The sequence below is a fragment of the Aspergillus ochraceoroseus genome (genome assembly GCF_002846915.1).
Source record: "Aspergillus ochraceoroseus IBT 24754 chromosome Unknown P175scaffold_2, whole genome shotgun sequence".
Lineage (NCBI taxonomy): Eukaryota > Fungi > Ascomycota > Eurotiomycetes > Eurotiales > Aspergillaceae > Aspergillus > Aspergillus ochraceoroseus.
In genome coordinates, this window is record NW_024468477.1 from 367,054 (window position 1) to 387,149 (window position 20,096).

At 49.9% G+C, this 20,096-nt stretch overlaps 11 protein-coding genes across 11 annotated transcripts; 6 read left to right on the top strand and 5 right to left on the bottom strand.

Moving 5' to 3' along the window:
• Nucleotides 1-176: 176 nt before the first annotated feature.
• P175DRAFT_0433228 (SDR family oxidoreductase) lies at nucleotides 177-1,155 on the bottom strand (the record flags this gene model as incomplete). Its single annotated transcript, XM_040893589.1, has 4 exons — nucleotides 177-213; nucleotides 262-632; nucleotides 727-1,040; nucleotides 1,116-1,155. The coding sequence occupies 4 exons, from the start codon at nucleotides 1,153-1,155 to the stop codon at nucleotides 177-179; spliced, it is 762 nt and encodes a 253-aa protein (XP_040753710.1).
• Nucleotides 1,156-1,535: 380 nt separating this feature from the next.
• Nucleotides 1,536-3,219, top strand: P175DRAFT_0498851 (NAD(P)/FAD-dependent oxidoreductase). The gene is made up of 2 exons (XM_040896596.1): nucleotides 1,536-2,067; nucleotides 2,126-3,219. Exons 1-2 carry the CDS (start codon nucleotides 1,817-1,819, stop codon nucleotides 2,970-2,972), a joined length of 1,098 nt encoding a protein of 365 aa, XP_040753711.1. The 5' UTR covers nucleotides 1,536-1,816; the 3' UTR covers nucleotides 2,973-3,219.
• Nucleotides 3,220-3,514: 295 nt separating this feature from the next.
• P175DRAFT_0431160 (zinc finger CCCH domain-containing RNA-binding protein) lies at nucleotides 3,515-4,228 on the top strand (the record flags this gene model as incomplete). Its single annotated transcript, XM_040893468.1, has 2 exons — nucleotides 3,515-3,815; nucleotides 3,900-4,228. The coding sequence occupies 2 exons, from the start codon at nucleotides 3,515-3,517 to the stop codon at nucleotides 4,226-4,228; spliced, it is 630 nt and encodes a 209-aa protein (XP_040753712.1).
• Nucleotides 4,229-4,399: 171 nt separating this feature from the next.
• Nucleotides 4,400-5,945, top strand: P175DRAFT_0128507 (non-structural maintenance of chromosomes element 1 family protein). Its single transcript, XM_040892395.1, has 3 exons — nucleotides 4,400-4,700; nucleotides 4,761-5,377; nucleotides 5,431-5,945. Exons 1-3 carry the CDS (start codon nucleotides 4,571-4,573, stop codon nucleotides 5,674-5,676), a joined length of 993 nt encoding a protein of 330 aa, XP_040753713.1. The 5' UTR covers nucleotides 4,400-4,570; the 3' UTR covers nucleotides 5,677-5,945.
• A 440-nt stretch (nucleotides 5,946-6,385) lies between these two features.
• On the bottom strand, nucleotides 6,386-7,615 carry P175DRAFT_0490794 (uncharacterized protein; the record flags this gene model as incomplete). The annotated part of the gene is made up of 2 exons (XM_040895808.1): nucleotides 6,386-7,504; nucleotides 7,556-7,615. The coding sequence occupies 2 exons, from the start codon at nucleotides 7,613-7,615 to the stop codon at nucleotides 6,386-6,388; spliced, it is 1,179 nt and encodes a 392-aa protein (XP_040753714.1).
• Nucleotides 7,616-8,807: 1,192 nt separating this feature from the next.
• Nucleotides 8,808-10,325, top strand: P175DRAFT_0507175 (MDR family MFS transporter; the record flags this gene model as incomplete). The annotated part of the gene is made up of 1 exon (XM_040898248.1): nucleotides 8,808-10,325. The coding sequence occupies one exon, from the start codon at nucleotides 8,808-8,810 to the stop codon at nucleotides 10,323-10,325; it is 1,518 nt and encodes a 505-aa protein (XP_040753715.1).
• Nucleotides 10,269-11,372, bottom strand: P175DRAFT_0498853 (flavin-dependent quinone reductase). Its single transcript, XM_040896597.1, has one exon. It carries the CDS (start codon nucleotides 11,298-11,300, stop codon nucleotides 10,689-10,691), a length of 612 nt encoding a protein of 203 aa, XP_040753716.1. The 5' UTR covers nucleotides 11,301-11,372; the 3' UTR covers nucleotides 10,269-10,688.
• Nucleotides 11,373-11,617: 245 nt separating this feature from the next.
• Nucleotides 11,618-12,306, bottom strand: P175DRAFT_0498854 (uncharacterized protein). Its single transcript, XM_040896598.1, has one exon. It carries the CDS (start codon nucleotides 12,219-12,221, stop codon nucleotides 11,790-11,792), a length of 432 nt encoding a protein of 143 aa, XP_040753717.1. The 5' UTR covers nucleotides 12,222-12,306; the 3' UTR covers nucleotides 11,618-11,789.
• A 317-nt stretch (nucleotides 12,307-12,623) lies between these two features.
• On the top strand, nucleotides 12,624-13,997 carry P175DRAFT_0473126 (TauD/TfdA family dioxygenase; the record flags this gene model as incomplete). The annotated part of the gene is made up of 2 exons (XM_040895158.1): nucleotides 12,624-13,286; nucleotides 13,334-13,997. Exons 1-2 carry the CDS (start codon nucleotides 12,709-12,711, stop codon nucleotides 13,995-13,997), a joined length of 1,242 nt encoding a protein of 413 aa, XP_040753718.1. The 5' UTR covers nucleotides 12,624-12,708.
• Nucleotides 13,998-14,528: 531 nt separating this feature from the next.
• Nucleotides 14,529-16,549, bottom strand: P175DRAFT_0452587 (Zn(II)2Cys6 transcription factor; the record flags this gene model as incomplete). Its single annotated transcript, XM_040894521.1, has 5 exons — nucleotides 16,475-16,549; nucleotides 16,398-16,423; nucleotides 15,985-16,337; nucleotides 15,736-15,807; nucleotides 14,529-15,666 (listed from the first exon to the last, which is right to left on the bottom strand). Coding segments are annotated over exons 1-5 (1,647 nt in total), but the record flags the coding sequence as incomplete, so codon positions are not given.
• A 916-nt stretch (nucleotides 16,550-17,465) lies between these two features.
• P175DRAFT_0529378 (uncharacterized protein) lies at nucleotides 17,466-19,969 on the top strand (the record flags this gene model as incomplete). The annotated part of the gene is made up of 5 exons (XM_040899684.1): nucleotides 17,466-17,630; nucleotides 17,687-17,947; nucleotides 18,001-18,765; nucleotides 18,814-18,960; nucleotides 19,007-19,969. 5 exons carry the CDS (start codon nucleotides 17,466-17,468, stop codon nucleotides 19,967-19,969), a joined length of 2,301 nt encoding a protein of 766 aa, XP_040753720.1.
• Nucleotides 19,970-20,096: the final 127 nt, after the last annotated feature.

Here is a 20,096-nt window from a genome sequence, read left to right on the forward strand (position 1 = left end):
GATGAACAAACTACATTCCATGCTAAGTATGAAGGTGCTATGCACCTAATGCTTCTAAAATGTACCTGCTTTTCATCTTTCGGCTGATCAATTATTTTATCTTGCATTCCATTATATGGGTTTTCTTGCTTCGTCTGTATACTGACTTGACTATACAGTAACTCTTAGTTGTATATTTATGCCTGGAAGGCTTCGAGGAGCGGATCATTCCATCTGTTTCTGTTAGCTTGACCCTAGATATGAAGAATAAGAAATACTTACGAGATAAATTTTCCCGTTAATGAGTTCGGGGCGTCTAGCACCAGCTTGGCCATGACATGGCCCGGCTGCTCGGGCTTAAGAAGCTTTCCGTCTTTATGAACAGTAGTGAACTTGGCATGGACCTGGGGCTCCAGCGTTGTAGAATGATCTTCTCGTAGTTCACGCTGCATTTCCGTATCGACCATGCCCGGCCGAATAGATATGCTGGTGACCTCAGGCTCTTCCTCTCCCAAGCTCAGAGCAAGATGGTTCATCGCAGCTTTCGTGGACCCGTAGAGGCCCCAACCTCGGTAGGCCGACACCGACGCACCGGACGAAGTGAAGATTATCTTTCCCTTGGACTCACGGAGGGCAGGTAGGCCGGCAGTAACCTAGATATGATAGAATCCCTGTTAACACCTAGCCCCCCCCCCAACTTCCTCGGATCTCACGTAGAGAGATAGTAAACGGGAACAGCTAACTTACAAAAGCAACCAGGCTGAAAAAGTTCACGTCGAACCCCTGTTTCCATTGTTGTACATCTGCCTGCGCAACCTTGCCAACTTGGCCTAGAATACCATGATTGAGGACCATTCCATCTAGACGTCCAAAGGACTTGAGGGCTAGATCGACAGCCTTCTGGCCGAGGGAAAAGTCCGATAGATCGCCATTCAGCACGGCAACTTGGCTGCTGTATTGCTCCTTGAGTTTCTGGAGGGGTTCAACGCTGCGGGCAATGACGACAACATTGTGGGATTGTGGTGCAGTGAGGAGGTATTTTGCGATGGCTAGACCGATTCCTATTTATTGAATGCTTTGCTTTAGGATCTTTTAATTGAATTGGTGAAATTGAGGGGGTTAGGTTGGCACGCTACCTCTTGAGGCGCCAGTGACGATGATCGTTTTGCTCGACATGGTCGGCGATTTGAACTGAGTGATTTTGTATCAAGTAGAAAAGAGAGGAGCGGAAAGAGGCGAGCTACTGGTAGGGCGGATTATTCTGCAAGAGCTGTATGGGCGATCAATTGATTGATGCAAAGGCGGGATGGTGAACTTCCCCGCCAACTTCCGGTTACATATTCAGTAGGCGGACTCTGTTCTTTTAGCACATTTTTGTGCATCTTATCACCGCTGGTCCGGCCCCGCCAAACCCCCAACAAGGTCAAAGAATCCGAGTCTGATCATGCGAAGGGCGCGGTACCGGCTTTCTTTACAGGGTTCTGAGGGTTCCAGTCTAGACTCTATCCACAAATGATCGTTTAATAGCACTAATTCTGAAGGGTATATAAACGGTATGGCTCCCTGCATCATTAGGCATTGGCAGCAAGAAACATCTATCCATTAGCGCGGGGCAAGCTCCTTATCCGCGAAAATGCCTACTGTAATTCTGGGAGGAGGCATTATCGGCGCCTCGATCGCCTACCAACTCACTGAAAAGCGGAAATCAAATGAAGAAATCCATATTGTCGAATCCGCATCCACGTTATTCAGCTCTGCGTCTGGATATGCAGCTGGTTTTCTTGCTAAGGACTAGTTTGCGCCATCTCTCCTACCCCTCGGAAAGCTGTCGTTTGATATGCATGGATTGCTGGCTGCTGAACATGGCGGCGACAAGAAATGGGGATATATGAAAGGTACAGCACTGAGTTTGGGATCGACTAACGCAAGCTCCGGAGAGCCTTGTGGTCATGACTGGTTGTTCTCTGGCACAAGCCGCGCAGAGACGGCCACAAGCGAACCTATCCTCACAGAGGGTCCTGGGTGGTTGACAACACAAAAAGAGACTGCATATGAGCAGGTTGGTGACGAAACAACTGTTGCTCAGACGTACGCACTCTCCTGTTTTGACTTGGTGAACTACAAAAAGTGGACTGACATGAACTAGTGACCCATTACGACTATCCCAATTTCTCCTGGACCAGAGTCTCGCTCGTGGTGCTAAACTGCATCAGCCTAGCAAAGCCCTTTCTCTCGTCACAGATAAACAAGGGATTATCACAGGCATCACAATCCTGAATATAAACACTAATGTGCAGTCAACTCTTCCATGTACAAACCTTGTCATTTCTGGCGGTGTTTGGTCTCCTCGTATCTTCCAGAATCTTTTCCCCTCATCTGATTTCTCGCTCCCCATCTATCCCTTGTCAGGGTACTCTCTGGTCCTCCGGTCACCACGTTACACTCTCGAACACGAACGACAGATCCAGAGCCGCAGCCATGCTTTCTTCACCACCCAACCTCCATCCTGCGGCTTCAGCCCCGAGATATTTTCTCGTGAAGGTGGAGAAATCTATATCGCGGGTCTTAATAGCCGCGAGATTCCCGTGCCAGATCGTGTGGACGATGTGCGCAAGTTCATGGACAAGGATGAAATGGACAAGCTGAAGGCTGTGATGGTTCGATTGATGGGAAAACTTCCTCATGGCGTTACGGAATCTACCGATGAATTGACCAATATTGATGACCTAGAAATTCTCCGGGAGGGATTGTGTCACCGTCCTGTCACTGAACGCGGCGTCCCTTTGGTCACTCGGTTGGACGACAAGCTTCTGGGAGCTGGGCTGAAGACAGCTGCGAAGGGTGGTGTGTTCATTGCAGCTGGACATGGACCTTGGGGGATTTCGTTGTCCTTGGGCACAGGCAAGGTGGTTGCGGATATGATCCAAGGGCTGAAACCTGCAGTTGATATCAGTGGATTGGGGATTCAGAGCACAATAGGCTCTAAGCTGTGATCAGTCCCTGGTAATTGCTCTTTGTATATAGAATACGATGTCTCCTTTTTTTTTAATATCATAATTCTGCGTTTGATTTAGCTAATGCATCATAGAACCCTAAATATAGCACTTGAGAGTTATATATCAAAGAATACATAGTTGTTCAGCGATATCCATGTTGTTGGAGCAGAGCCATAGAAACCAATTTGACAAAGAACATCAAAAAAAGGCCTTAAATTGTGGATGAAATCTTGTAACACTGAGTTTCCTATTAGTAAAATGCAAGAGAATCTGCTTGTTTCTTGAAGCTTCGATGTGTTCGTTCCATGGGCGGCGTTGCCTCAGGCCCCAATTATGATAGGGTTAGTCAGCAAATCGCCGCTCGAGCTCTCCAGAATCTTCATCAATTCAAGAAGAGCTGGAGAATCTCCGCCGGAGCAACGATATCTGCTTCTTGCTTATGCATTAGGCCTTTTCTCCTTTTTCACATCCCTTCCATCACCTTTCGAAGAGTGTTTTGCACATTTACATCACACCATCCGAACTTTTCTCTCGACACAATGGCTAACTACCTTGCTTCGATTTTCGGTACGGAGCAGGACAAGGTCAACTGCTCCTTCTACTACAAGATTGGCGCCTGCAGACACGGCGATCGATGCTCGCGCAAACATGTCAAACCTTCATATTCGCAGACTATCCTGATGCCGAACATGTACCAAAATCCCGCCTATGACCCGAAGAGCAAGATGAACCCCAGCCAGCTACAAAACCACTTCGATGCATTCTACGAGGATGTCTGGTGCGAGATGTGCAAATACGGCGAGATAGAGGAGCTCGTTGTTTGCGATAATAATAATGACCGTGAGTGTTGTCTCTTTCTTCTAGCCGAGGTCATGTGTGTTATTTTATTTTGTTCATCCCAGCTAACATGAATGATACCGCTAGACCTGATTGGCAACGTCTACGCCCGATTCAAGTACGAAGAAGATGCACAAGCCGCCTGCGATGCGCTGAACTCGCGATGGTACGCTGCGCGACCCATTTACTGTGAATTATCCCCTGTCACCGATTTCCGGGAAGCCTGCTGTCGGTTAAACAGCGGCGAAGGTTGTGTTCGCGGCGGATTCTGCAACTTCATTCACCGAAAGGATCCCAGCAATGAGCTTGACAGGGAGCTTCGACTGAGCACAAAGAAGTGGTTGAAGGAGCGAGGTAGAGATGCAAGGAGTGTCAGCCGCAGCCCTAGCCCAGAGCCGACGCGGAGGAGGTATTAGACTCTGGTCAATCTGTACTTGGGGATTCCATATGTGTGGCGTTGGGAGAATGTCCTATTTGTATTTTTTTTTTTTTTTTCTACTGTTGTTATGATATCAAAGCTTTACAGTAATGACATTCCTGGATTGTGATAGATTAAGCCTATTGAACTTTCCTCCAAAATTAAATAGAGTGAGAGGAGCAGGAGGAGTACATTTGTGCTGTTTTCCTTTTTGGGCGATTATGACGGTTTGTCTTGGCGTTGGTGGTTTCGCGTCTTGTCGCGTTCTTTGTTCCCCGCAGTCTTTAGTATCCTGCTGCAACTCCTCTGGTATCTGCTCGGAGAAATCAACTACGGCAGCATGGCGAACCGAATTGGCAGGCGTGGCTATAATGATAGCAACCGGGCGTTTCTTCAAGCATTTATGGCCCGGTCAACATTGACTTTTGAAGAATCGAAGCCTATTCTGGCAGCCATTCTTTCAGTGCAAAGTACGAATTTTCACTTGCGCATCTGCCCTAAGCCTTTCTAACCATGTGATGTCTTTATAGATGGCGAAATTGTCTCCCCAGACGATATCACGGAAGACCAGCTTTCCTCCTATGTCGACGCTGCGAACGCCGCAATTTCTCCGTTCGACCTTGAAATTAGAAGTACTGCGCGCCAGATTCCGCTTGACCCCGAAGGTTCCAACAACGGGCTACCTGAACGAGTTTATGCCCTTGTGAACACCACGAGCGATGGCCTCACCCAGCTGGCAACTACATACACCGCGGATGAGATTTCTTTCGTCAAGCGGATTCTTGACCGGATGTTTGACACCAACAACACCAGGATAACGGAATCAATTGTTCTTAGCTCAATCGAGGCGATGCAGCTGGCTAAAGCTCCGAGTGAAGGTAACCGTCGGGAGTCAGGAGCTGCCACGCAGCAGACGCAGGGTGGGGCTGCGCAGTCGCTCACTATGACACAAGCGGAGACTGTGATGAAGCAGCTTGTAGAAGATGGTTGGATGGAAAAAAGCGTGAAGGGATATTATAGTTTGAGCCCGCGCGGCTTGATGGAGCTACGCGGGTGGTTGGTTGCGACATATAATGACGATGATGGCGAGGGCCGGAGGATCAAGAAGATCAAATTCTGCGCTGCCTGCAGAGACATGATCACAGTTGTAAGTCTACCGTCCCCCAGTTACTTGAGTAGTCGCTGTTACTGACTGGTTAGGGACAACGCTGCGGCAACCGCGAATGCTTAGGTCGCCTTCACGATCACTGTACCCGCAATATCTTTCGAATACAAAAGGCTGAGCAATGTCCTGTATGCAGCGCAGCGTGGCCGGGGGATAAATTTGTTGGAGAGCGCGCCATCACATCGACTCAAAATAAACGGCAAAGTGCCGTCCAACGCAGCAGTGGAGCTGGGCCAAGCACGCAATTATCGGAACAGCTTGATGAGGAGGACAGTGATTGAGACGCCACCTGGTCTGGTCCTGATTTCTTATTATGCTATACCACCACTCTATTGAGTACTTGGACAGATATCTGGTCAGTAGCGGAATGCTGCTGTTGAGGGTTGTTGTCTACATTTACTCGGACCACTAGAGGGATCAATTCTTCTCCTGACACAGGATATGTGTGGTCCATCATTTTTTTTTTCTTCTGCCACTTAGAGCACAGCTGAGATACCCCAGGGCTGTGGGAAGCGCAGAATAACTTGCCACTTCCAGCTCAGACGAGCGCCGTTAGTTGAGGAATGGGGTTCTTTGTGTCTCGATCCACCCCTAACATAGAACTATACCTTTTCTATGTTGAGTTGGCGGGAGGATCAAGAGCGAGATGCTCAACACATTACAGATTGAGTATATGAATCGCATGGTAGTTAATTTAGTTACTTTCCATGCGATTTGATCCGATTTGATCCGATTTGATATCCGAAATTGGGTTCCCTGGTTGATCCTTAGTTTGCATCTTAGTTATAGAGTATAGCTATTAGGTTTCATGAAGAGCATTAATTATTAAGTAAAGATTTCTCAGACTCAGAATGAACTACCAGTTCATAGATTATTACTTCCCCATTACTCCATTCCTGCTGTCTCATGCGAAACTCCGAGCCGAAGTTTACGTGGGATGACTATGTACCCTGGTAAAAAAAAAAAAAAAAAAAAAAAAAAAAAAAACTATTAGGGTGCCTCCGAACCCAACCACCGATATCCCAAGCGCGAAGTACTGTTCACAGTATAAGCGTTGTTTTTGCTCTCCAGTACCGCACTTGACGACTCCCCGTTCTGTTCCAATTGCTCCACACACTGGCGGTATACCCTGAAGTCCGCTCCAGTGATCGAGTATTGTCTTGTGATTTGGCGCGCGAAGCCAAATTGGGCCTCGATCCCACTGACATACCCACATAGTCGGAGCGAAATACAGCGGAGCCGGGGGAAGCCAACCAGGAACTCTCGCAGGAGGACCTCCCATCTGCCATGAGAGAGCCGAACATGGGAAAAGAGAACGACTTCCAGGGTTTCTCTGCATTCTATGATGGTCAACAGGGCCGATAGCGGGAGGATGGTGTCGTAGATGTACAAGGAACGCAGGGGGGCTCGGGGGTGTACGAGACCTAGAGGTTTGTGGTTGACGGGGATAGGGTCCATGATGCGACCAAGGCTCTCGAGCACGGCGCTTTCTAGGTGGACTGCATGTCTCAACGCCCAGAGAGCCTGGGGGATGCATGGTTTCTCTGCCATGCACCGAAACTCGAGGTGGAAATGCCGAAGCATGGGCGTGACGTAGAACAGAATAGACCGGTTCAGACCCAACAGGGGAGACGAGCTTATGTGCTTCCGCATGATGAGGGCATCGACGCTGAAGAATGGGAGAAATGGCACGCCTTCCGGCACGTCGTCGTCGGGAACGAGATTGCCGATGGCCTCGAGCGTGCCCTGGCCGGCAGAACGGACCATGATATGGACACGGCGCAGGGACGGGAAATGCTTGAGGACTCGGGGTGGGTTTTGGAGCACCTGAATCAAGATGGATTCCGGACTCGGCAACAGGTGAGTGTAGCTGTCATAGTGGTAGAGGCAGAGGTCAAAAACAAAATGTCGGTTGTCGGACGCAGACAGGTTAGCCAGGCCTGCCGAAATCTGGTTTGGCGTTTGGTTGTCATATCTTATGCAGGCACGAACACTGCGGAAGAGCAAGCGAGAAGCAACCTGGCAAAACGCCTTGTTGACCAGGCGAAGAGTCTTCAGTGTCTCGCAGCCGGATTTGTCAATTTGATGGTCGATGGCATAAATCGTGATCTGGCTCGTTAGGTATCAATCAGAAGGAATCCCTCCTTTCTCACCCCTTACCTGATCTAATATCTCTGTTGGGATCATATTGACCTTCCCATCCTGGTCCTGGCTGGCCATTTTTGCTCTCCTTGTATACAGGAAATAGAAACACAATGGAGCAATGACTAAAAGGATGTGCATGAAAGACACACACACAGTAGCAGTAATTAGAATGAGGACAAATATAAGACAGTGCAAGTCTAAGCGATATCAGACCTAAACCGCGCAAACCCTAACTTCTTTGTGAATAGCATACTAGTCGCAGCAAAGAGAAATTGCATGCCAATCACCAGTGACTTGAAGTTGATTCACCTATTTAATATCATGGATTTTCTGAGTGTTCTTCACTCTTGATATGAAGTATCAACCACCGCAGCTTAGTAGGATGCTACTCGTGTCAGGATATGTGCCGTGATTGACCAAGCTGGCTCTGCAGGATGGTTCGAGACATCATCTAGATCTGTGGACTTGGCTTTGACGGCCTTTTTGATTCTTCGCTCTCGAAGTGCATCGGCTGGAGAGTTATGGGAGTCATTATATGACATCTATAAGAATGGTGCTAGAATACGGACTTAGGGCACGAGTACTTTTATACGCTGTTGGCCAACAAACAATACTAACGGAAATCCCTGATGATATTGCAATTTGACCGACTTTCTCAGGTACATATGCATGTATAGATTTACTAGTCGTCAGATAAGCTCAGGTTTGGATAATTGGCTGGAGACGTGCTGGTTTACATATGTGGTAGGAAACGAGGTGACCGACCACAGGTTTCACAACATACACTATCGAATTTAAATGCATTATTCTATCCTGGGATCTCAATCTCAGCTGCGGATTCTAGCTAGCCCTATGTCAAGCTTACTAGAGCAATGAAGCGGTGGCGCATTATTGGCATGGAGGAAGAGCAACTCTTTACACAGCGCACTTGCGAAGTAGTTAACCTGTGGTATCAGTGACAGTAAAAAATAGTCGAGATCTACGTGGGTGACTATATGATGTCGTCTAGTGGACGTGTATACCCTACATATTCAGGACGTGAAGAAACCCCGGGATAGGATCGGAAACCCCCAAGCAAGGGCGTCTGGACTTCATCCGTGGATCAACCATAGATACTCCGCGGACATCGGCCAGATAAAATCTCCTTCATGAATTAGTCTCGGTTCGTGTGGATCCGCCCAATACATAAATATCTTACGCTAGAAGATCCTCCTCGATTTTCGCATCATTGATCTCTCAATTCAACCCCCAGCGTTGGGGAATCATCATGGACAGCGACGAGGAACAACGCGCAGAGAAGGGGGAAAAGCGGGCAAATCTCGAGCTTGTTCCCTCCAGGCACTCGATTGCGGATACATTCTCTCGGCCGCGTGAAGTCGCCTTCGTCATCACGGTATGCATGTCGCAGTTCATCACGCAGGCCAACATCGGAGCCTGCTTGTCTTCGCTGGACATTGTCGGCGATAGCTTCGGGCTCCATGAACCAGGCCAGCTGTCGTGGTTTTTGGCAGGGTACTCTCTCACCGTAGGAACATTCATCCTCGTCTTCGGCCGCTGCGGAGACACGTTTGGATACCACCGAATGTACCTCATCGGGTTCGTGTGGCTGGCCGGGTGGTCGCTCGTTGCCGGCCTCAGCGTGTACTCCAACTACATGTTGTTCATCGTCGCGCGGGTCCTGCAGGGTCTCGGACCGGCGATGCTCCTCCCCAACGGCCTCGCCCTCCTGGGAGCAACCTACGCCCCCGGGAAAAAGAAAGACATGATCTTCGCCTTGTTTGGTGCAACGGCACCCAACGGCTCCATCATCGGCGCGGTCTTTGCGGCGCTCTTCTCCCAGCTGGCCTGGTGGCCCTGGACATACTGGACCATGACGATCGTCTGCCTCGTCTGCGCGGTGCTGGGCCACTTTGTCATCGCGCCAGTCCGCCACCCGCAATCCACCGACCCCCTCTTCCAGACACTCGACATCCCCGGCGCATTCACCGGCATCACGGGGCTCATCCTCGTCAACATCGCCTGGAACCAGGCGCCCACGGTCTCCTGGGCCGAGCCCTACGTGATTGTGCTCCTCATCCTCGGCACGCTGTTCATCGCTCTGTTCTTCGTCATCGAATTCCGCTACGCCAAGCACCCCCTGATCCCCTTCCATGCATTCTCCGTCGACGTCTCCTTCGTGCTCGCCTGCGTCGCAACCGGCTGGGCCAGCTTCGGCATCTGGATCTTCTACGCCTGGCGCTTCCTCCTCGACACCCGCTCCCTGACGCCGCTGCTTGCCGCCGCGCAGTTCCTCCCGCCGGGGGTGACGGGGCTCATGGCCGCCTTTGTCACGGGGTACTACCTGATGAGCCGCATCCGGCCGGCGTGGATCATGCTGATGGCCCTGACGGCGTTCACGCTGGGGAACATCTTCGTTGCCATCGCGCCCGTGCACCAAACCTACTGGGGGTTGATCTTTGTTTCGTTCCTGGTCACGCCCTGGGGCATGGACATGTCGTTCCCCGCGGCGACGCTGATGCTGTCCAACGCCGTGAAGAGGGAACACCAGGGGCTGGCGGCGTCGCTGGTGACCACCGTGGTGAACTATAGCATCTCGCTGAGCCTGGGGTTTGCAGGCACGATCGAAAGCCAGATCACCTCGGGGGAGGACACGCCGGCGGAACGACTGCGGGGGTACAGGGCCGCGATGTATTTTTCGGTTGGGTTGGGCGGGTTGGGGATGTGTTTGAGCGGGTTGTATATCCTCCGCAGTTATCGGTCGTCTGGTCTTAGTAGCAGTAAGTAGGTAACTAACTCTTGAAATATGCATGATGCGCACAGGGAGGATTTATCCCTGCTTTGGGCAAAGCTGTAGACCAGCAGGGCGAGGACTGCAGTTATAGGAAGAAAGGATGTCCGTTGGTGATTCGATCAGGTCGGTTCATAAACGAAGCCACTGCATCGCCCGTCGTTAAAATAGGCGATTGCATTCGCACTACTTTGATATCAAATCATTAGATCATGAGCATCTTGGAGCTGGTACTTCTCGACAAAGGGTCGAAACGGGAGCAACAGTCTTCAGGTATCAGGCCCGGGAGGAGGAGGAGGAGGAGGAGGCTTGTGATTAAGGGCTGCAGTAACAAACCACTATATATATAGTAGTAGGTAGTTAGTTGACTTCCACATCGTCTTGAAGTACCATCTCCAACTTCCCAAAAATATCCTGTATCTGAAACCTCTCCTTCTCCCAGAAACAAGCCCCCCCATGTAATCCCAAATCCTCCCCTCGCGTCGCAGACCCCAGAAGCTGCTTCGACGGAAACGTCAACGCCACCATCTCCTCCAACGGCTTCATCCGCACCCCCTGCAGAACCTCCCGCAGCTGCGCCGCTGCCTTCCCTCCGCCGTGACCGCCATAGCTCACAATCATCGCTGGCTTGCCCACCCACTCATGGTAGAGATAGTCGATTGCATTTTTCAGACTAGCCGGGTACCCCCAGTTATACTGGGGCGTGACGAAGATAAACGCCGCGAAGGAGGCGATCTCGCGCGACCAGGTTCTGGTGTGGTCGTGGACGTAGTCGTCGGCCGGAGAGCGGATCTGCGATGGAATCCCGGGCTCGTTGTACAGCGGGAGATTCCATTCTGCGAGATCAATCAGGTGGATGTTTGCCCGGGGAGATGTCTGGTGGATGGTGGATTGCACGAAGTGGCTGATTTGGAGGCCAGCGCGGGGAGTGCGTTGGCTGCAGACAACGAGGCCGATTTTGGCGTGCTCCATGACAGCTAAGGCTGTTTGTTGCTTCTGTTTTTCATGTATATATATATGCAGGGGTATCTTCATGGTGGTTCGGGGGGGGGGGGGGGGGGGTTTATAGATTGTCCGCAACCAGGGTCCAGGCTTCGGATATGTCGAATTCGGGGAAATCCCGAGAAGAATCCCGAGCCCTGAAGCCGAAGCCGAAGCCGAAGCACTTTTTGTGCATAATTTCCAGTTCAGGAATGCAGGTGGTTTTCCAGTTGAGATCTTTATAGACTACGAAGTTTCGCCTTCTTAAATGGGACACAGCCTACCGCATACGTTGTGCCTTGACAATATCAAAAACATTGCGTAATTTGCACTCTGCAGTATATGTTGAATGGTCCTCACATTAAAGCTGTATTTGAATCGAAGACAAAGACGAAGACAAAGACGAAAACGGACAAACAAAAGAAAAGAAAAGAAACGACTTGCTAACGCTCAAGAACCGTTGAATTGCTCTGGATCCAGTCATATCGAGTCCGAATCGTCGTGGGCCTCTAAACAGGCATCCGCCATTTTGTCGATCGCATCAGCGCGCTGCTCGACCGTGATCCATCCACGATGCACCAGCCGGTTGAGCGCATCGCCGACCCAATTCTGACAGTTCCAATCGAGGTCCAGGCGGCCGTTGCGGATCGGGGTCCGCGAGACCGTCTCCCGAATCGAGTCCTCGCCGATGGAAGTCGGGATGTCAGTCACCGGCACGACTTGGACTAAATTCCCCAGCGTGGACGGATCGCAGTTCACGTTGTTTGAGAATTGAAAAAGCCCCTGGCATCCAATGATGTGCATGATGCTGCGGGACTGCGACGCGAACTGGAAGTACAGTGCGGTGTGGCGGTATTCGATATAGTCGAGCGGTTCGCCTTTGTAGATAAGGATGAAGAGCTTCTGGGTCATTTTGCATTCATTTTATCGGGGCTGCAGCCGGCGAGTTGCCTGCGCGCTTTGCGGAGGCGGTTTTGGTTAAAGGGGGGGGGGGGGGAGTGAGGATGCGTGCGTCACTGATGATTTGTAACTATTTGTGGTGGCTCGCCTAGTTAGTTAGTGTCTCACTCGGGTTCTCCTTTGACCAGGTGGTCTATAATGGGAGTATTAAAGTTAGATTTCAGAAGATTTAATTATATGTGTTCGGCTAGAAAATAGAAGAAAAATAAACTATGATCGTATCTGCGAAATCTGGGGTATATTTCCCCCGCATCTGGTCACGGACCTCGCCTGGATCGTCGGCTAATCAGTACATGTTGGAAATGCATACCATGAGTCATTCGAATGCCGACAGTCCAGCCGACCGCAACAAGATCAAGTTGAATCCTCGTTATAAATTCCCCTCATCTTCTGGCCATAATTCAATCAGATTGCGATCAACACGAGCTGCAAGTTCAATATGACTACTACTACTACTACTACTACTACTACTACTACTACTACTACTACTACTACTACTACCGCCCCCTTCTTGTCTGCGTTTCCTGATGGTCTCAAGACCTCAGGACAGCATGCACCAGACTACTCTCTTGTCCGTGTCTACAAGGATTTTCCGAAACAGATGACCGGCCCTACAGTTTGGGATGCTGCGGATTACCGCGACCATCCTGAACGTTGGACTCACTCGTTTACCTCCGATGAAGTTGCTGAGATCGGTGCTTCGGCAGATCGCTTCATCGAGGACGGAACGCCCTTGACCGGTATCACAAAGGAGAAATTTCCCCTTCCCAAGCTCTCAGAAAGAATGAACGCTTTACGCAAGGATTTGCTGGAAGGCAAGGGCTTCTTCCGGTTCAGAAACCTCCCCGTCACGGAATGGGGTCTGCACAAATCTGCAGTCGCCTACATGGGTCTAGGCACATACCTAGGATACTTCCTCAGTCAGAACGGAAGGGGACACGTCCTTGGGCACGTCAAAGACCTAGGTGAAGACCCTACCCAAACCCACAGAGTTCGTATCTACCGAACAAACGCCAGGTGAGTACCAGCAGCTCTCTTTCGGGAAATTGCAAACTAACGACTAGCAGACAATACTTTCACACAGACGCCGGTGATATTGTCGGCCTACTGTGTATCGCCAAGTCGCTTTCGGGCGGAGAGTCCGACATCGTCTCAACTCACCATATTTACAACATCCTTCAGAGAGACCACCCTGATGTGGTAAAAACCTTGGTTGAACCGAACTGGTACTTCGACCGCAAGGGCGAGGTGTCCGCCGGACAAGAGCAGTGGATCCGAGGCGCCGTGATGTATCTTGAAAATGAAGCAGAGCGTCCACCACGGGTGTCTGCAAAATTCGACCCCAATAACGTCACATCGCTTTCGCGATTCAACTCCGGTCCAGATGCACGCATCCCACCCCTCTCGGAGAAACAGAAATATGCCATGGAGGTATTAGAGCGTACATGCAAGGAAAACTCTCTTCACATGACCCTAGCTCCTGGGGATATCCAGTTCCTGAGTAATCCACATGTCTTCCACGCGCGAACTGCTTATACAGATTACCCCCGCGGGGCGATGGACGAGAATGGAAAGCCACGCCCACAGAGGCATCTCATGCGATTATGGCTTGCTGTTCCTCAGGGTGAAGGTGGCTGGAAGCTTCCATTTCCTGATGCCGCTAATAAGAAGAGAGGTGGTATCCAAGTAGATGACCGGCCCCCAACTTGCCCACTCGATGCAGAGTAATTACTGCGCAACCCATGTTATATTATTCTATGAAATGAACGGAAAATTTTGTCCCCAACTAACTTGCTCTGGATCAGTATCCTGTAACTGTGTTCCACCTACCCACGGGTGTAGCCCCGTACGTTCCATTCCGGACCCTAGGGCGGTCTCGGCTGGTTGCCAAGCCCAACCCAGATCCGACGTAAAAAACATTAGTTCGTCAGCTCCTGGATTCAGCGTAGGTGGAGACACATCGCTGGGCTGGTGAACGCCGCTAGTTGCGGACGAGGCAATGCGTTCTGGGGCGTGCCTTTCGGGTATCGTCTTTCGAGCCATGCGGTAAATCGAGAGCGGGTTGAGGACGTAGTCTGGGGCACTTTGAGCCGGAATACCCGGGGGACTTTGCCTATTAGCATCCTCCGGGTCTGGAAGATAAGGGTCGTCTGGAATTATGTTTCTGCTAGGACCAACGATTTCGGCTTCGGCACCTAATCGCCGCAACATCGTTTCTGCAGCATTACACTGAGACCGTTAGTGGTAATACACCCCCGCTGTAGGAGAGGTACGAACAAGAGGCTCGGAGACTGCGTTCAAGGCTTGCATGGCTTTTAGTGCCCTAATGTTACTTTGCAAGTAAGGAATTGTCTGCAAAACTAAATCTTTGCTGTCTTGTTCCCGAGGATCGATGAGCTGTGTGAGATAATAGAGCATGATACGAGAGCTGTCATATGTGATGCTTGGAAGCCAGGTATCCGATAAAATATATGAGCCATGTCGCTCTGCTTCTCCTAATATTGCGGCCAAAGCCTTGGCTGCTTCATAGAGATCCCATTGTAGCTTTCGAAGGAATTCGCTCTGTTCCGGGGGAAATTCAATAGCTGAGCGAAGTTTGAACAATGCCGGGGCTCCTAGGCGATAAAGATCACAGAGGGTCTGATGGTGAGCGCAATGAAGGAGCACCAAGGCCCCTAATTGGGAAGAAGCTTTGCGTGCGTAGATGGTCGATGCTGTGAACTGCAAGTTTATCGGGAGTGAGTCATACCAGTCGTTGCATGCTTTATCGAGTATAGCAAACTCGGAATCTGCTAGCCATGGAGATCTAGCGGTATCAAGGTGCTTAATATAGCGCAGCACTTGTTTTCTGACGCGTATGTGTTGGATAAAATACGCCATGAGACCCATATTCTCATCGGGGTTTGGAGGGATGGCCTCTGACGGAAGAAACCCCAAAACCGTACCATTCAAGGTTCTTGTAATACAGGATGTTCCTTCAAGAAACTTACGCTCATTGCAAGGAAGCTGGATCTTCACATCGCTCTCGTCAACCAGCATAAGCTGATCAACTCCACTCCCAAGAAGCGCATCTGTCACAAAGCAACTCCACATGAGCCGACGACGCCCTTCCCTTGCAGTTACAGAAAGGTTATGGCCCGGTTCTTGGCAAAGCACGTCAGTGGAATATTCGAGATTGATTTGCAAAGCTTGAGCCATGCGCGCGGTAAGTCCTCCAAGCATAAATGCCTGCGCAAAATTCCCAACACGTAATGCATAGTCGTAGATTAGCTGTGCTGACATAAGGTTCTCAATCGAGATTTTATCCAGGCTCTCAAGAAGCATCTTGTATGCTGTGTCCGCCCAGTGAGAACCGGCCCGCAAGATAAATTTTCGAGAAAGAGCTTGAGTCATGGTACTGTACTCCAGGGTATAGAATCTAGAATCACGTCAGCAAACCCAAGAAAATGGGGGAGGGCTATTTTACTGGGCACCCAATGCACAGACTATGTGCAAGAGCGTGGTTGGTCTTGAGTTTTGGCTTAATTCCTCATCTACCCTGCGTAAAAATGATGGTCTGTGAATAAACGCAAAGCAACGAATCGGATGGATATGAGTGAAATACTGGTCAACCAGCGCGTTCACCTTGATCTTATCGGGAAGATGGGAAGATGTTATCCTAACCAAACTACCTATCAGTTTCAGGTTCTGTAAGCAAAGGCAATACGATATTTACCAAGATAAATGGGTATGTTCTAGTTCTGGCTCATGTTGTGGTGTGGAACTCGGTTCATCAGGGGTAGGCGTATCAGCTCGCGCTACAGCCGATGCCAGTCGCTGGGTCCATTCAGGTTCGGTATTTTCCCCATACCGACATTGCAGGTGCTTCTCTTGACATCGTGAGCAAGAGGGCCGTTCACCGGAGCATTTGGCTCTAGCTAGGCGACATTCTGGACAGGACTTATAAGTTCGCCTCGCCCGAGTACGGGGATCCGAATGTCGACTAGTAGGGTGTCCATTGTACCCTAAACACGGAAGCTGGAGCCTTTCACAATTCGCACATCCATCTGGGCGCTCATCACATTTGACCTATCACCCAAAATTGGTTAGATATCAACGCGCTCCGCGTGTGTTGGGAGTCGAGGTTACCTTGCGTGCACGACAGGTATTGCATCCTTAGTACGCTGGTCAGAATAATAGCCCATCTCATGTCTCACAGCACTCACCCGACCTCGACCTCCTGTTTCGAAGCTCTGCCCTCTGTGGTGGCTGGTTAGTCTCCATCCCCGAAAGTTATGAAGGTTGTAGGAAAGTTATTTGCGGATCGTCGGCTGCGGGGTCGCTTCACGTGCATGTTTCGCATACCACAGCTTTTGCTCGTTCCAACATCTAACATCTACGAATCGTGTCTTTATTTCTATCTATAATATTTGACGAGATATACGGTCTATCCTTGCAGCCTGCATAGGCGCACAAAAACACAGAGCCTCTACCCAAATAGCCAAGAGTGATGGCGCACCCGTCTCGATCCAAAGGTCAGCATGGTCAGATCACCACCAGGGAAGCTGGAAACGGGGTTTGCAGTGTGAGTGGCATGAACCATTACCGGGGCTTTGCTAACGGCCATATGATTTATGATGTCACATAGCTCTGGCCACTGGATATCGTTCTGGATCTTAATTACGCGACGTAGACTTTTCGATGGCGATTTTGATTTCCACTATCTTGCATGATCGATTGAGTAATCTGTCAAGCTCGCGTTGGTCCTGCATGAGGAAGCCAGGTTCAATTGGCAACGGTTAATCCCGCAGCGACCCCCGTACGCTTCAGTGGATGGGCGATTGGCCTCGAAAATTACCTCATGTCAGGAAATGAACACCCAACGGCGCGGATCCTGCACAACTAGAGATAAGGGTTTTTGTATTCTAGGCCTCGTTTTGAGCTGGTGAATGGTTCCTTTGCAAAATTTAAGATGTAGCGTTGCGACCTAGAGGCGGTTCGACAGGGCGAATCTTACCAGGATTGTCTTGGTGAGCGGGATTAGATCTAATAAGGTTCCTTCGTGGCCATTACCGATTAACGCGGAAGTAGGCTGATCAAGGAACTCTACGCCCTTGCAAGATATTTTCTGATAAAATGCTGATGTGTCCCAAGGCCCTGGGGTAAGCGTTTTGTACTCTCCCAGGTTTCTGCTATACTCGCGCCATCTTGCCTGGGATGAACTCGATTGCGGCGGAGCAAGTGCCAGCCATATATGAGCGCAACCCCCGGTCATCAAGCGATGACTTGAATACTCAATCTCGGCTCTCGTCTTCCCAGCATGATGTCGACGAAGATGATGACCCAGGTTTACGCAAACCTGGCGACTTCAGGAAGAAGCAGGTATGATATGATGATGTAAACCTGGAGAAATGCCCGATGATGGCTGACGTATATAGGTTTTCAAAGGGAAAATGCTTCTTTGGCTTGCCTACCAATCTATTGGAGTTATCTATGGTGACATAGGAACTAGTCCGCTTTATGTGTACTCCTCTACCTTTACTGAACCTCCCTCACGTGAAGACCTCGTCGGGGTGCTCTCGATCATCATCTGGACTTTATTTATGATGGTCACGGTTAAATACATCATCATCATCCTGCACGCAGATAACGAAGGGGAGGGGGGCACATTTAGCACCTATTCTCTGCTCAGTCGCTACGTAAGCGGGGTTTCATGCTTCCTTCAAGGCCTACGCTGACTATCTTTGCCTAGATGAATATCACCAATCGCGATCCTAGAGAAGCATCTTTTATCCTGATGAAGAGATATCCTACTCTCGATCTCGAACGGGCCAGCAAATATGCGCGCCACCGACTAGAGTCAAGCAAGTTTGCAAAGTTTTTGCTGAAGGTGATGGGAATCTTGGCAGTGACTATGGTCATCTCAGATGGAGTCCTCACCCCAGCCCAATCGGTGCTGGGTGCTGTGCAAGGTATCGAGGTGGTCTCTCCACACATATCGAAAGGCACGGTGATTGGGGTAACGGACGCCATACTAGTGGTGCTATTCCTGATCCAGCCCTTGGGGATTACAAAGATCACCTTGGCTTTCTCACCAATTGTTATAGTATGGCTGGGATTCAATGCTGTCTTTGGGATCTACAATCTTGCCAAATACGATGCTGGAGTATTCATTGCTTTCAACCCCGGGTTGGCTTTCGAGTTTCTTTCTCGCCACGGTACACAAGGTTGGAAGACACTTAGCGGCACATTGCTAGCTTTTACTGGTGTTGAAGCTCTCTTTGCGGATCTTGGAGCTTTCAGCAGGAGAGCCATTCAGATCAGCTGGCTTTGCTACACGTTCCCCTGCCTGCTGCTAGCGTATATCGGACAGGCAGCCTATATCAGTGTTCATCCAGAGGCGTACTCAAATCCTTTTTTTAATGCGGCGCCACCAGGCACCATATATCCTTCTTTAGTTATTGCAATTTTGGCGGCCATTGTCGCCTCGCAGGCTATCATAACCGCAACTTTCCAGGTAAGTTTCTTTGAATATAGGTTGAAACATCTCTTTAACTGCTTCCAGCTCCTGAACCAAGTTATGAAGCTTTCGTATTTCCCCCAAATGAAAGTCGTTCACACGTCCAAAATATTCCATAACCAGCTGTATATCCCTCTTGTGAACTGGCTTCTCATGATCGCGACGATCCTTGTGGCTTCAATCTACAATAATGTGCGGCTTCTCCATCAACCGCGAAAACCATTACTAACTTGCAAAGACTACATCCCTCGGAAATGCATACGGTGTCTGCGTCATGTTTGTGACATTCTTCGATACGTGCATGGTCAGCCTCGCAGCGATCTTCGTCTGGCGCATCAACCCCCTCTTCGTCGTGCTGCCTTTCCTCATAATTGGTTCTTTGGACGGTGCATATCTATCCTCGGCGTTGACGAAAGTCCCCCACGGCGCATGGTTTACCCTTGCTCTTGCGACGTTACTAGCCTTGATCTTCCTCCTCTGGCGCTATGGGAAGGAGCAGCAATGGTTCGCAGAAGCAGAGGATCGCTTCCCGACATCACATATCGTCGTCAAGGGCGCAGAAGGGCAGCTCCATCTGACAGATCGCTTCGGAGGAACTACACTAAGCACCACCAAGGGATTAAGCGTCTTCTTTGATAAAGCTGGGGAGACCACGCCCACGGTTTTTAGCCAGTTCGTCCTTAAGCTCACCTCCATCCCCGAGGCGATTGTTTTCTTCCACCTGCGACCACTCGAAAGGCCCTGTGTGCCGTCTGAAGAAAGGTACACGGTCTCTCGACTGGCCATCCCGGATAGTTACCGTCTGGTAGTACGCTACGGCTACAACGACGAGATCATCCCTTCGGATATGGCGGAGGTGATCACGGCACAGATCCGCGAGTATATAGTGCAGCGGGGCGACGACAGAAGAGGTACGATGGAAGGTATCCCTGAAGTTGTCGCAGAAGGCAGTCAGTCTAGCCAACTCAGCCGGAGTAGTCGGTCCCAGAATCGTCTGGAAAGGCTCGACAACGCGTACTCGCGCCGGGTGATATATATCATGGGCAAGGAGGAGATGAAGATCAAACAGGGCACAAACATATTCCGCCGTCTGATTCTCGGCATTTTCCTCTGGCTAAGGGAAAATACGAGGGCGAAGATGGCTTCTCTGGGACTTCCGATTGATAGGATTGTCGAGGTTGGATTTTTGAAGGAGATTTAAGTCTATTCTATAATACTTATCCACACATCGGAATTATTCATAAATAATCAGTATCTTAATAATAATAAAATAAAATAAAATAAACAAGGAAACGAGAAATCCTCAATTCCAAAGTAGGAAATTCTAA